The following is a 15,044-nucleotide window of genomic DNA, read 5'->3' as shown; positions in this document are numbered from 1 at the left end:
ATTAGAGACACATATTTCCCTCAGATTACACGGATCCACAAAGAATTCAAAAAAACAAACCTGATTTTGACACACTCCCATATCTACTGGGTGAAATACCACAGACCACGGTGTGCCATCACAGCAGCAAGATTTGTGACCTGTTGCCAAAAGAAAAGGTCAACCAGTGAAGAACAAACACCATAGTAAATACAACTCAAATTCGTGTTTATTTATTTTCCCTTTTGTACTTTAACCATTTGTACATCGTTACAACACTGTACATATATATAATATGACATTTTAAATGTCTTTATTATTTTGGAACTTCTGTCAGTGTAATATTTACTATTTTTTTTGTTTACTTCACTTTTGTTTGTGATCTACTTCACTTGCTTTGGCAATGTTAACAAATGTTTTCCATGCCATTAAAGCCCTTAAATTGATATTATTTACTAAGGCATGACTATAGAGTATTCATAATGTATGAAGGCTTAAATAGTTGATTCATCATTTATTAAGGAATAACTATAGTTTATTCATAATTTGTTCATTTATTAAGGCATAACTATAGTTTATTCATAATTTATTAAGGCATAACTATAGTTTATTCATTTCCCAAGACATGACTATAGTTTATTAATCATTTACTAAGGCATAACAATACAAAGACATTTCAATTGCTATAACAATAAAACAGAACAAGTTTCCCGACACAAAAACACTCCAGATTAGTCTCAAATCTAAATCACAGTCGTAAGAATAGTTGATTAAACGTTGCTGTAGAGAAAGTTGTCCCCACTAGAGAAGAGGGATGTGGTCTCTGTAAAGGCTCTCTGTCCCAGTGAATGATCCCAAGCCCTGCCCATTCCGAGGTTCAGATCACATGAGTCAGAGTCGGATGTCCTGCCTGGAGTGTAGAACCAAGTCAGCTTCAACTTTACAACAGTGAGAAGGCAATGATTTACAATGCGCGCTGTCACTCCTGTTTCATGGCAAAATCGGTCAACTCTCGAAAGTTAATCTGTGCAGTTATTTGAGTTTCGCTCAAGATAAGTTTTTAGCTGTTCTCTTTGTGTTTCTTTTTGGAAAAGTTACAGATACAGTTCGGTAGATATGCACGTTGTTATATTCGCTAGTGTGTCTTTCCGAAACAGCAGAAAGAAGAGTACACTTTTCGGAGATTACAATAGTTAGCCCGTAGCCATATTGTTGGGAGAAAATACATTCACAATAATTTAACAACTTCATCGAATTTACTTTTGGAAGAATTTACTTTTGGAAGTTGGATGATTTGAAGTTTCAAGTTTCGTTCTGAAGAAACATTTGCATTGATTTTGGCTCTTTGAATCTTTTATAGACATTTTTTCTCGAGCAAATACGTTTTGTATTGTTTTTGGAATAACCATGGATCCCAGCCAGCACAACCCTCCAGCCGGTCACCAGATAGTCCATGTCCGGGGAGACTCGGAGACTGATCTGGAGGCCCTTTTCAACGCTGTTATGAACCCGAAAAACACAATCGTCCCCGCCTCCGTTCCCATGAGGATGAGAAAGCTACCCGATTCCTTCTTCAAACCGCCTGAGCCAAAGTCCCACTCCAGACAAGTAAGACGTTAGAGACCACCCTCACACACACAACCCACCTACTAGGCCCCCGACACTCTGCTGACTAGTAGAGGAGAACCTTTTGTGTCGTTTTACTCTTACGCACACATGTTACTACTCGGGAGTGTCCTACAACTCCAGACAAAAGCGGGAGGTTTAAAACATATTTAATAGTCGCCAAAGTTCAGGAGCATGTCTTTAACTAATTCAACTGATTGAGAAGTTATCTTCTATTTCCTAAATACAGACCAATCAACAACTGAGCACGGTAACCTTTGAGGGAGTTGTTGATTAACGTTTAAAGTGTTATTACTATAGTAGTGCGTGCTGTGTGCATGGATTACATTATTATACTTTTACAAATAGTTATTTGAAGTTAGTACACAAGTTCTGGTTGCATCAAATTGTAGTTGCAAAAGTGATATGGGTTATTTTATAATAAATCTGTATTTTTTTGTGTTGCCTAAATAAGCTTATTTATATACAGTACCACTATAAAATATACATTATTCATTGTAAGGTTGATTAAAGGTGTAACGTTTGATGTTTGTATATTTGAACAAAATGTCTGTGATCAAAAAATGGACTGCAGGCTTATATTTACTTCAATAGCAACAGATACGTTTGTGTAGAAGTGGATGCTGCCAGCGCGGTTTGTGAAACAATGTAGCGGTTACAAAATCATATGCTGGTTTTTGAATCACTCAATCCTATTCACAATTTCTTCTTTTTCGTTTCTGATCTTTGGTAAAAGAGTTAGCTAACAGTGTGCATTCGCGGTTTCACCTGCAGACATTTTCGGGGAATGGCTGTCGGGACTCCACAGTTGTTTCCCCTGATTCACTGTAGCAGCATGCGGCAGCACCCCTCTCCTCCTATGCCTTTATGAGCAGCACCATCAAACGTCTCCTACTTGTTATTCATGTTTATTCAAGCTCATGACCTAACATGTTTATTCTTATTGCATGGAACAACTGCTTCTTTATTAAACTATTTTCTATGTAGAAAACTTGGCTATAATTCATTAAAATAATGACTTTGAAGTGAGTTGTGAACTACATGTAGTTTAACTATAAATGTAACTACATTTCGCAGTAGCTTGGTGGTAGTTCACTAGTTAATAGCCTTTTTTTTGCCATGGAGTGGTAGAGCTAACTACTGGAACTACAAACCACTTTTTCTTCTCCAAAAATATAAAAAAATATGGTTGAAGTAGGCAGTCATTTCCTTTATTATTTGTCATCAGACCTGCCTAATTCTCACTTTAAACATTCTTGTTGTGTTTAATAGACTACATTATACATTCTGTTAAAATATAACCCCAAAAGTTATCTCTTCTTTTAATTTTTTGTCTGTGACATGTTAGATTTATATATGATAATTTTTCACAAAGTAGTTTGGATGTAGTGGACTACTTTTTCAAAGTAACTATAGTTCAGTAAACTGTATTTTTGTAATTGGCTTTACCCCACTCCCTGTGGATGTCTCAGGGGGAGTTGGGATATGCAAGAAACACATTTCCATTACACACTGTGTGTAACAAGACAATATTAAAGTATATTTATAGTAACTTCTTCCAGTGTGAAGGAACTGGTAGCTTGGTAAACTGTATTCTCCTCTCTCCCCCTCCGGTCCTCTCTTCCTCTCCTCTCTCCCCCTCCTCTCTCACCTCTTCCCCTCCTCTCCCCCCTCCTCATCCCCCTCATCTCCTCTCCTTCCTACCTCCACCCAGGCTAGCACAGATGCAGTTACGGCTGGTGCCCTCGCCCCCCACCATGTGCGTGCCCACTCATCTCCGGCCTCTCTACAGCTAGGGGCAGTGTCACCCCTTTTGGGCATGGTCCCCGCTGGCGCGCCTCCATCAAACCTCCGACAGTCGTCCTATGAGATCCCAGATGACATGCCCCTGCCCCCAGGTTGGGAGGTGGCTCAGACCCCCTCTGGACAGAGATACTTCCTCAAGTAAGTTTAAAAACAACACTTTAATAACACACTATGTAGGCTGCATCCTTTCTGGTTGTATCACCTCCTGGTGCGGCAACTACACTGCCCACAACCACAGGGCTCTCCACTAGTTGGTGTGGTCTGCCCAACGCATCACTGGGAGCACATTGCATTTACATTTACATTTAAGTCATTTAGCAGACGCTCTTATCCAGAGCGACTTACAAATTGGTGAATTCACCTTCTGACATCCAGTGGAACAGCCACTTTACAATAGTGCATCTAAATCATTTAAGGGGGGGTGAGAAGGATTACTTATCCTATCCTAGGTATTCCTTGAAGAGGTGGGGTTTCAGGTGTCTCCGGAAGGTGGTGATTGACTCCGCTGTCCTGGCGTCGTGAGGGAGTTTGTTCCACCATTGGGGGCCAGAGCGGCGAACAGTTTTGACTGGGCTGAGCGGGAACTGTACTTCCTCAGTGGTAGGGAGGCGAGCAGGCCAGAGGTGGATGAACGCAGTGCCCTTGTTTGGGTGTAGGGCCTGATCAGAGCCTGGAGGTACTGCGGTGCCGTTCCCCTCACAGCTCCGTAGGCAAGCACCATGGTCTTGTAGCGGATGCGAGCTTCAACTGGAAGCCAGTGGAGAGAGCGGAGGAGCGGGGTGACGTGAGAGAACTTGGGAAGGTTGAACACCAGACGGGCTGCGGCGTTCTGGATGAGTTGTAGGGGTTTAATGGCACAGGCAGGGAGCCCAGCCAACAGCGAGTTGCAGTAATCCAGACGGGAGATGACAAGTGCCTGGATTAGGACCTGCGCCGCTTCCTGTGTGAGGCAGGGTCTCCGTGATACAGAGAAGAGCAGTCTCAGTTGAATGACTAGTCTTGAAACCAGACTGATTTGGATCAAGAAGGTCATTCTGAGAGAGATAGCGGGAGAGCTGGCCAAGGACGGCACGTTCAAGAGTTTTGGAGAGAAAAGAAAGAAGGGATACTGGTCTGTAGTTGTTGACATCGGAGGGATCGAGTGTAGGTTTTTTCAGAAGGGGTGCAACTCTCGCTCTCTTGAAGACGGAAGGGACGTAGCCAGCGGTCAGGGATGAGTTGATGAGCGAGGTGAGGTAAGGGAGAAGGTCTCCGGAAATGGTCTGGAGAAGAGAGGAGGGGATAGGGTCAAGCGGGCAGGTTGTTGGGCGGCCGGCCGTCACAAGAAGCGAGATTTCATCTGGAGAGAGAGGGAGAAAGAGGTCAGAGCACAGGGTAGGGCAGTGTGAGCAGAACCAGCGGTGTCGTTTGACTTAGCAAACGAGGATCGGATGTCGTCGACCTTCTTTTCAAAATGGTTGACGAAGTCATCTGTAGAGAGGGAGGAGGGGGGGGGAGGAGGATTCAGGAGGGAGGAGAAGGTGGCAAAGAGCTTCCTAGGGTTAGAGGCAGATGCTTGGAATTTAGAGTGGTAGAAAGTGGCTTTAGCAGCAGAGACAGAGGAGGAAAATGTAGAGAGGAGGGAGTGAAAGGATGCCAGGTCCGCAGGGAGGCGAGTTTTCCTCCATTTCCGCTCGGCTGCCCGGAGCTCTGTTCTGTGAGCTCGCAATGAGTCGTCTAGCCACGGAGCGGGAGGGGAGGACCGAGCCGGCCTGGAGGATAGGGGACATAGAGAGTCAAAGGATGCAGAAAGGGAAGAGAGGAGGGTTGAGGAGGCAGAATCAGGAGATAGGTTGGAGAAGGTATGAGCAGAGGGAAGAGATGATAGGATGGAAGAGGAGAGAGTAGCGGGGGAGAGAGAGCGAAGGTTGGGACGGCGCGATACCATCCGAGTAGGGGCAGTGTGGGAAGTGTTGGATGAGAGCGAGAGGGAAAAGGATACAAGGTAGTGGTCGGAGACTTGGAGGGGAGTTGCAATGAGGTTAGTGCCCGCCCTGCAGGACACCCATAGCACCTGATGTCACAGGAAGGCAAAAAGATCATCAAGGACAACAACCACCCAAGCCACTGCCTGTTCACCCTGCTATACATTTACATTTAAGTCATTTAGCAGACGCTCTTATCCAGAGCGACTTACAAATTGGTATCTATCATCCAGAAGGCGAGGTCAGTACAGGTGCATCAAAGCTGGGACCGAGAGACTGATAAACAGCATCTATCTCAAGTCCATCAGACTGTTAATTAGCTATCACGAGCTGGCCTCCACCTGGTTACTCAACCCTGCACCTTAGAGGCTGCTGCCCCATATACATAGACATGGAATCACTGGTCACTTTAATAAAGTTTATATTCTGCTTTGCTTATCTCATATGTATATACTGTATTCTGTTCAACTGTATTTAGTCAATGCCACACCAACATTGCTCGTCATAATATTTACATTTCTTAACTCCATTATTTGACTTTACATTTGTGTGTATTGTTGTGAATTGTTAGATATTACTGCACTGTTGGAGCTAGAAGCACAAGCATTTAGTTAGATACTACTGTACTGTTGGAGCTAGGAACACAAGCATTAAGTTAGATATTACTGTTGGAGCTAGGAACACAATCATTTAGTTAGATATTACTGTTGGAGCTAAGAACACAAGCATTTACTTAGATATTACTGTTGGAGCTAGGAACACAAGCATTTAGTTAGATATTACTGTTGGAGCTAGGAACACCAGCATTTAGTTAGATATTACTGTACTGTTGGAGCTAGGGACACAAGCATTTAGTTAGATATTACTGTACTGTTGGAGCTAGGAACACAAGCATTTAGTTAGATATTACTGTTGGAGCTAGGAACAAAAGCATTTAGTTAGATATTACTGTACTGTTGGAGCTAGAAGCACAAGCATTTAGTTACATACTACTGTACTGTTGGAGCTAGGAACACAAGCATTAAGTTAGATATTACTGTTGGAGCTAGGAACACAAACATTTAGTTAGATATTACTGTACTGTTGGAGCTAGGAACACAAGCATTAAGTTAGATATTACTGTTGGAGCTAGGAACACAAACATTTAGTTAGATATTACTGTACTGTTGGAGCTAGGAACACAAGCATTTAGTTAGATATTACTGTTGGAGCTAGGAACACAAGCATTTAGTTAGATATTACTGTTGGAGCTAGGAACACAAGCATTTAGTTAGATATTACTGTTGGAGCTAGGAACACCAGCATTTAGTTAGATATTACTGTTGGAGCTAGGAACACCAGCATTTAGTTAGATATTACTGTACTGTTGGAGCTAGGGACACAAGCATTTAGTTAGATATTACTGTACTGTTGGAGCTAGGAACACAAGCATTTAGTTAGATATTACTGTTGGAGCTAGGAACACACGTATTTAGTTAGATATTACTGTACTGTTGGAGCTAGGAACACAAGCATTAAGTTAGATATTACTGTACTGTTGGAGCTAGGAACACAAGCATTTAGCTAGATATTACTGCACTGTTGGAGCTAGGAACACAAGCATTTAGTTAGATATTACTTTACTGTTGGAGCTAGGAACACAAACATTAAGTTAGATATTACTGTTGGAGCTAGGAACACAAGCATTTAGTTAGATATTACTGTTGGAGCTAGGAACACAAGCATTTAGTTAGATATTACTGTTGGAGCTAGAAACACAAACATTTAGTTAGATATTACTGTTGGAGCTAGAAACACAAGCACGTAGTTAGATATTACTGTTGGAGCTAGGAACACAAACATTTAGTTAGATATTACTGTACTGTTGGAGCTAGGACACAAGCATCCAGTTAGATATTACTGTACTGTTGGAGCTAGAAGCACAAGCATTTAGTTAGATATTACTGTTGGAGCTGGGAACACAAGCATTTAGTTAGATATTACTGTACTGTTGGAGCTAGGAACACAAGCATTTAGTTAGATATTACTGTTGGAGCTGGGAACACAAGCATTTAGTTAGATATTACTGTACTGTTGGAGCTAGGAACACACGTATTTAGTTAGATATTACTGTACTGTTGGAGCTAGGAACACAAGCATTAAGTTAGATATTACTGTACTGTTGGAGCTAGGAACACAAGCATTTAGCTAGATATTACTGCACTGTTGGAGCTAGGAACACAAGCATTTAGTTAGATATTACTGTACTGTTAGAGCTAGGAACACAAACATTAAGTTAGATATTACTGTTGGAGCTAGGAACACAAGCATTTAGTTAGATATTACTGTTGGAGCTAGGAACACAAGCATTTAGTTAGATATTACTGTTGGAGCTAGAAACACAAACATTTAGTTAGATATTACTGTTGGAGCTAGGAACAAAAGCATTTAGTTAGATATTACTGTACTGTTGGAGCTAGAAGCACAAGCATTTAGTTACATACTACTGTACTGTTGGAGCTAGGAACACAAGCATTAAGTTAGATATTACTGTTGGAGCTAGGAACACAAACATTTAGTTAGATATTACTGTACTGTTGGAGCTAGGAACACAAGCATTAAGTTAGATATTACTGTTGGAGCTAGGAACACAAACATTTAGTTAGATATTACTGTACTGTTGGAGCTAGGAACACAAGCATTTAGTTAGATATTACTGTTGGAGCTAGGAACACAAGCATTTAGTTAGATATTACTGTTGGAGCTAGGAACACAAGCATTTAGTTAGATATTACTGTTGGAGCTAGGAACACCAGCATTTAGTTAGATATTACTGTTGGAGCTAGGAACACCAGCATTTAGTTAGATATTACTGTACTGTTGGAGCTAGGGACACAAGCATTTAGTTAGATATTACTGTACTGTTGGAGCTAGGAACACAAGCATTTAGTTAGATATTACTGTTGGAGCTAGGAACACACGTATTTAGTTAGATATTACTGTACTGTTGGAGCTAGGAACACAAGCATTAAGTTAGATATTACTGTACTGTTGGAGCTAGGAACACAAGCATTTAGCTAGATATTACTGCACTGTTGGAGCTAGGAACACAAGCATTTAGTTAGATATTACTTTACTGTTGGAGCTAGGAACACAAACATTAAGTTAGATATTACTGTTGGAGCTAGGAACACAAGCATTTAGTTAGATATTACTGTTGGAGCTAGGAACACAAGCATTTAGTTAGATATTACTGTTGGAGCTAGAAACACAAACATTTAGTTAGATATTACTGTTGGAGCTAGAAACACAAGCACGTAGTTAGATATTACTGTTGGAGCTAGGAACACAAACATTTAGTTAGATATTACTGTACTGTTGGAGCTAGGACACAAGCATCCAGTTAGATATTACTGTACTGTTGGAGCTAGAAGCACAAGCATTTAGTTAGATATTACTGTTGGAGCTGGGAACACAAGCATTTAGTTAGATATTACTGTACTGTTGGAGCTAGGAACACAATCATTTAGTTAGATATTACTGTTGGAGCTAGGAACACACGTATTTAGTTCGATATTACTGTACTGTTGGAGCTAGGAACACAAGCATTAAGTTAGATATTACTGTACTGTTGGAGCTAGGAACACAAGCATTTAGCTAGATATTACTGCACTGTTGGAGCTAGGAACACAAGCATTTAGTTAGATATTACTGTACTGTTAGAGCTAGGAACACAAACATTAAGTTAGATATTACTGTTGGAGCTAGGAACACAAGCATTTAGTTAGATATTACTGTTGGAGCTAGGAACACAAGCATTTAGTTAGATATTACTGTTGGAGCTAGAAAAACAAACATTTAGTTAGATATTACTGTTGGAGCTAGAAACACAAGCACGTAGTTAGATATTACTGTTGGAGCTAGGACACAAGCATCCAGTTAGATATTACTGTACTGTTGGAGCTAGAAGCACAAGCATTTAGTTAGATATTACTGTTGGAGCTGGGAACACAAGCATTTAGTTAGATATTACTGTTGGAGCTAGGAACACAAGCATTTAGTTAGATACTACTGTTGGAGCTAGGAACACAAGCATTTTGTTAGATACTACTGTTGGAGCTAGGAACACAAGAATTTAGTTAGATACTACTGTTGGAGCTAGGAACACAAGCATTTAGTTAGATACTACTGTTGGAGCTAGGAACACAAGCATTTAGTTAGATATTACTGTTGGAGCTAGGAACACAAGAATTTAGTTAGATATTACTGTTGGAGCTAGGAACACAAGCATTTAGTTAGATATTACTGTTGGAGCTAGGAACACAAGCATTTAGTTAGATATTACTGTACTGTTGGAGCTAGGAACACAAGCATTTAGTTAGATATGACTGTACTGTTGGAGCTAGGAACACAAGGATTTAGTTAGATATTACTGCACTGTTGGAGCTAGGAACACAAGCATTTAGTTAGATATTACTGCACTGTTGGAGCTAGGAACACAAGCATTTTTGTTAGATATTACTGTTGGAGCTAGGAAAACAAGCATTTAGTTAGATATTACTGTTGGAGCTAGGAACACAAGCATTTAGTTAGTTATTACTGTTGGAGCTAGGAACACAAGCATTTTTGTTAGATATTACAGTTGGAGCTAGGAACACAAGCATTTAGTTAGTTATTACTGTTGGAGCTAGGAACACAAGCATTTAGTTAGATATTACTGTTGGAGCTAGGAACACAAGCATTTAGTTAGTTATTACTGTTGGAGCTAGGAACACAAGGATTTAGTTAGATATTACTGTACTGTTGGAGCTAGGAACACAAGCATTTAGTTAGATATTACTGTACTGTTGGAGCTAGGAACACAAGCATTTAGTTAGATATTACTGTTGGAGCTAGGAACACAAGCATTTAGTTAGATGTTACTGTTGGAGCTAGGAACACAAGCATTTAGTTAGTTATTACTGTCTGAGCTAGGAACACAAGCATTTAGTTAGATATTACTGTTGGAGCTAGGAACACAAGCATTTAGTTAGTTATTACTGTTGGAGCTAGGAACACAAGCATTTAGTTAGATATTACTGTTGGAGCTAGGAACACAAGCATTTAGTTAGATATTACTGTTGGAGCTAGGAACACAAGCATTTAGTTAGATATTACTGTACTGTTGGAGCTAGGAACACAAGCATTTAGTTAGATATGACTGTACTGTTGGAGCTAGGAACACAAGGATTTAGTTAGATATTACTGCACTGTTGGAGCTAGGAACACAAGCATTTAGTTAGATATTACTGCACTGTTGGAGCTAGGAACACACGCATTTTTGTTAGATATTACTGTTGGAGCTAGGAAAACAAGCATTTAGTTAGATATTACTGTTGGAGCTAGAAACACAAACATTTAGTTAGATATTACTGTTGGAGCTAGAAACACAAGCACGTAGTTAGATATTACTGTTGGAGCTGGGAACACAAGCATTTAGTTAGATATTACTGTACTGTTGGAGCTAGGAACACAAGCATTTAGTTAGATATTACTGTTGGAGCTAGGAACACACGTATTTAGTTAGATATTACTGTACTGTTGGAGCTAGGAACACAAGCATTAAGTTAGATATTACTGTACTGTTGGAGCTAGGAACACAAGCATTTAGCTAGATATTACTGCACTGTTGGAGCTAGGAACACAAGCATTTAGTTAGATATTACTGTACTGTTAGAGCTAGGAACACAAACATTAAGTTAGATATTACTGTTGGAGCTAGGAACACAAGCATTTAGTTAGATATTACTGTTGGAGCTAGGAACACAAGCATTTAGTTAGATATTACTGTTGGAGCTAGAAACACAAACATTTAGTTAGATATTACTGTTGGAGCTAGGAACAAAAGCATTTAGTTAGATATTACTGTACTGTTGGAGCTAGAAGCACAAGCATTTAGTTACATACTACTGTACTGTTGGAGCTAGGAACACAAGCATTAAGTTAGATATTACTGTTGGAGCTAGGAACACAAACATTTAGTTAGATATTACTGTAATGTTGGAGCTAGGAACACAAGCATTAAGTTAGATATTACTGTTGGAGCTAGGAACACAAACATTTAGTTAGATATTACTGTACTGTTGGAGCTAGGAACACAAGCATTTAGTTAGATATTACTGTTGGAGCTAGGAACACAAGCATTTAGTTAGATATTACTGTTGGAGCTAGGAACACAAGCATTTAGTTAGATATTACTGTTGGAGCTAGGAACACCAGCATTTAGTTAGATATTACTGTTGGAGCTAGGAACACCAGCATTTAGTTAGATATTACTGTACTGTTGGAGCTAGGGACACAAGCATTTAGTTAGATATTACTGTACTGTTGGAGCTAGGAACACAAGCATTTAGTTAGATATTACTGTTGGAGCTAGGAACACACGTATTTAGTTAGATATTACTGTACTGTTGGAGCTAGGAACACAAGCATTAAGTTAGATATTACTGTACTGTTGGAGCTAGGAACACAAGCATTTAGCTAGATATTACTGCACTGTTGGAGCTAGGAACACAAGCATTTAGTTAGATATTACTTTACTGTTGGAGCTAGGAACACAAACATTAAGTTAGATATTACTGTTGGAGCTAGGAACACAAGCATTTAGTTAGATATTACTGTTGGAGCTAGGAACACAAGCATTTAGTTAGATATTACTGTTGGAGCTAGAAACACAAACATTTAGTTAGATATTACTGTTGGAGCTAGAAACACAAGCACGTAGTTAGATATTACTGTTGGAGCTAGGAACACAAACATTTAGTTAGATATTACTGTACTGTTGGAGCTAGGACACAAGCATCCAGTTAGATATTACTGTACTGTTGGAGCTAGAAGCACAAGCATTTAGTTAGATATTACTGTTGGAGCTAGGAACACAAGCATTTAGTTAGATATTACTGTACTGTTGGAGCTAGGAACACAAGCATCCAGTTAGATATTACTGTTGGAGCTAGGAACACACGTATTTAGTTAGATATTACTGTACTGTTGGAGCTAGGGACACAAGCATTTAGTTAGATATTACTGTACTGTTGGAGCTAGGAACACAAGCATTTAGTTAGATATTACTGTACTGTTGGAGCTAGGAACACAAGCATTTAGTTAGATATTACTGTACTGTTAGAGCTAGGAACACAAACATTAAGTTAGATATTACTGTTGGAGCTAGGAACACAAGCATTTAGTTAGATATTACTGTTGGAGCTAGGAACACAAGCATTTAGTTAGATATTACTGTTGGAGCTAGAAACACAAACATTTAGTTAGATATTACTGTTGGAGCTAGAAACACAAGCACGTAGTTAGATATTACTGTTGGAGCTAGGACACAAGCATCCAGTTAGATATTACTGTACTGTTGGAGCTAGAAGCACAAGCATTTAGTTAGATATTACTGTTGGAGCTGGGAACACAAGCATTTAGTTAGATATTACTGTACTGTTGGAGCTAGGAACACAAGCATTTAGTTAGATATTACTGTTGGAGCTAGGAACACAAGCATTTAGTTAGATACTACTGTTGGAGCTAGGAACACAAGCATTTAGTTAGATACTACTGTTGGAGCTAGGAACACAAGCATTTAGTTAGATATTACTGTTGGAGCTAGGAACACAAGAATTTAGTTAGATATTACTGTTGGAGCTAGGAACACAAGCATTTAGTTAGATATTACAGTTGGAGCTAGGAACACAAGCATTTAGTTAGATATTACTGTTGGAGCTAGGAACACAAGCATTTAGTTAGTTATTACTGTTGGAGCTAGGAACACAAGCATTTTTGTTAGATATTACTGTTGGAGCTTGGAACACAAGCATTTTTGTTAGATATTACTGTTGGAGCTAGGAACACAAGCATTTAGTTAGATATTACTGTTGGAGCTAGGAACACAAGCATTTAGTTAGATATTACTGTTGGAGCTAGGAACACAAGCATTTAGTTAGATATTACTGTTGGAGCTAGGAACACAAGCATTTAGTTAGATATTACTGTTGGAGCTAGGAACACAAGCATTTAGTTAGTTATTACTGTTGGAGCTAGGAACACAAGCATTTAGTTAGATATTACTGTACTGTTGGAGCTAGGAACACAAGCATTTAGTTAGATATTACTGTACTGTTGGAGCTAGGAACACAATCATTTAGTTAGATATTACTGTACTGTTGGAGCTAGGAACACAATCATTTAGTTAGATATTACTGTACTGTTGGAGCTAGGAACACAATCATTTAGTTAGATATTACTGTACTGTTGGAGCTAGGAACACAATCATTTAGTTAGATATTACTGTACTGTTGGAGCTAGGAACACAATCATTTAGTTAGATATTACTGTACTGTTGGAGCTAGGAACACAATCATTTAGTTCGATACTACTGTACTGTTGGAGCTAGGAACACAAGCATTTACTTAGATATTACTGTACTGTTGGAGCTAGGAACACAATCATTTAGTTCGATACTACTGTACTGTCGGAGCTAGGAACACTAGCATTTACTTAGATATTACTGTACTGTTGGAGCTAGGAACACAAGCATTTAGTTAGATATTACTGCACCGTTGGAGCTAGGAACACAAGCATCCAGTTAGATATTACTGTACTGTCGGAGCTAGGAACACAAGCATTTAGTTAGATATTACTGTTGGAGCTAGGAACACAAGCATTTAGTTAGTTATTACTGTTGGAGCTAGGAACACAAGCATTTAGTTAGATATTACTGTACTGTTGGAGCTAGGAACACTAGCATTTTTATTAGATATTACTGTTGGAGCTTGGAACACAAGCATTTTTGTTAGATATTACTGTTGGAGCTAGAAACACAAACATTTAGTTAGATATTACTGTTGGAGCTAGGAACACAAGCATTAAGTTAGATATTACTGCACTGTAGGAGCTAGGAACACAAGCATTTAGTTAGATATTACTGCACTGTAGGAGCTAGGAACACAAACATTAAGTTAGATATTACTGTTGGAGCTAGGACACAAGCATTAAGTTAGATATTACTGTTGGAGCTAGGACACAAGCATTAAGTTAGATATTACTGCACTGTAGGAGCTAGGAACACAAGCATTAAGTTAGATATTACTGTTGGAGCTAGGAACACAAGCATTAAGTTAGATATTACTGTTGGAGCTAGGACACAAGCATTAAGTTAGATATTACTGCACTGTAGGAGCTAGGAACACAAGCATTAAGTTAGATGTTACTGTTGGAGCTAGGAACACAAGCATTAAGTTAGATATTACTGTTGGAGCTAGGAACACAAGCATTTTTGTTAGATATTACTGTTGGAGCTAGGAACACAAGCATTTAGTTAGATATTACTGTTGGAGCTAGGAACACAAGCATTTAGTTAGTTATTACTGTTGGAGCTAGGAACACAAGCATTTAGTTAGTTATTACTGATGGAGCTAGGAACACAAGCATTTTTGTTAGATATTACTGTTGGAGCTAGGAACACAAGCATTTTTGTTAGATATTACTGTTGGAGCTAGGAACACAAGCATTTAGTTAGTTATTACTGTTGGAGCTAGGAACACAAGCATTTAGTTAGATATTACTGTACTGTTGGAGCTAGGAACACAAGCATTTAGTTAGATATTACTGTACTGTTGGAGCTAGGAACACAAGCATTTAGTTAGATATTAC

The 15,044-nt window shown here is 39.3% G+C and overlaps 1 protein-coding gene across 1 annotated transcript in view; it reads left to right on the top strand.

Moving 5' to 3' along the window:
- Positions 1 to 883: 883 nt before the first annotated feature.
- LOC135546748 (transcriptional coactivator YAP1-like) overlaps positions 884 to 15,044 on the top strand; it is a 95,765-nt gene continuing 81,604 nt past the window's right edge. The window contains exons 1-2 of the mRNA XM_064975400.1: positions 884 to 1,587; positions 3,320 to 3,549. Of these exons, the coding sequence (XP_064831472.1) occupies positions 1,387 to 1,587; positions 3,320 to 3,549 (431 nt within the window). The 5' untranslated portion in view covers positions 884 to 1,386. The remainder of the gene's footprint in view (positions 1,588 to 3,319; positions 3,550 to 15,044) is intronic.

The sequence above is a fragment of the Oncorhynchus masou genome, chromosome 9, assembly GCF_036934945.1.
Source record: "Oncorhynchus masou masou isolate Uvic2021 chromosome 9, UVic_Omas_1.1, whole genome shotgun sequence".
Lineage (NCBI taxonomy): Eukaryota > Metazoa > Chordata > Actinopteri > Salmoniformes > Salmonidae > Oncorhynchus > Oncorhynchus masou.
Note: the sequence above shows the minus strand (reverse complement) of the source record. Positions and strands in the feature narration are given on the sequence as shown.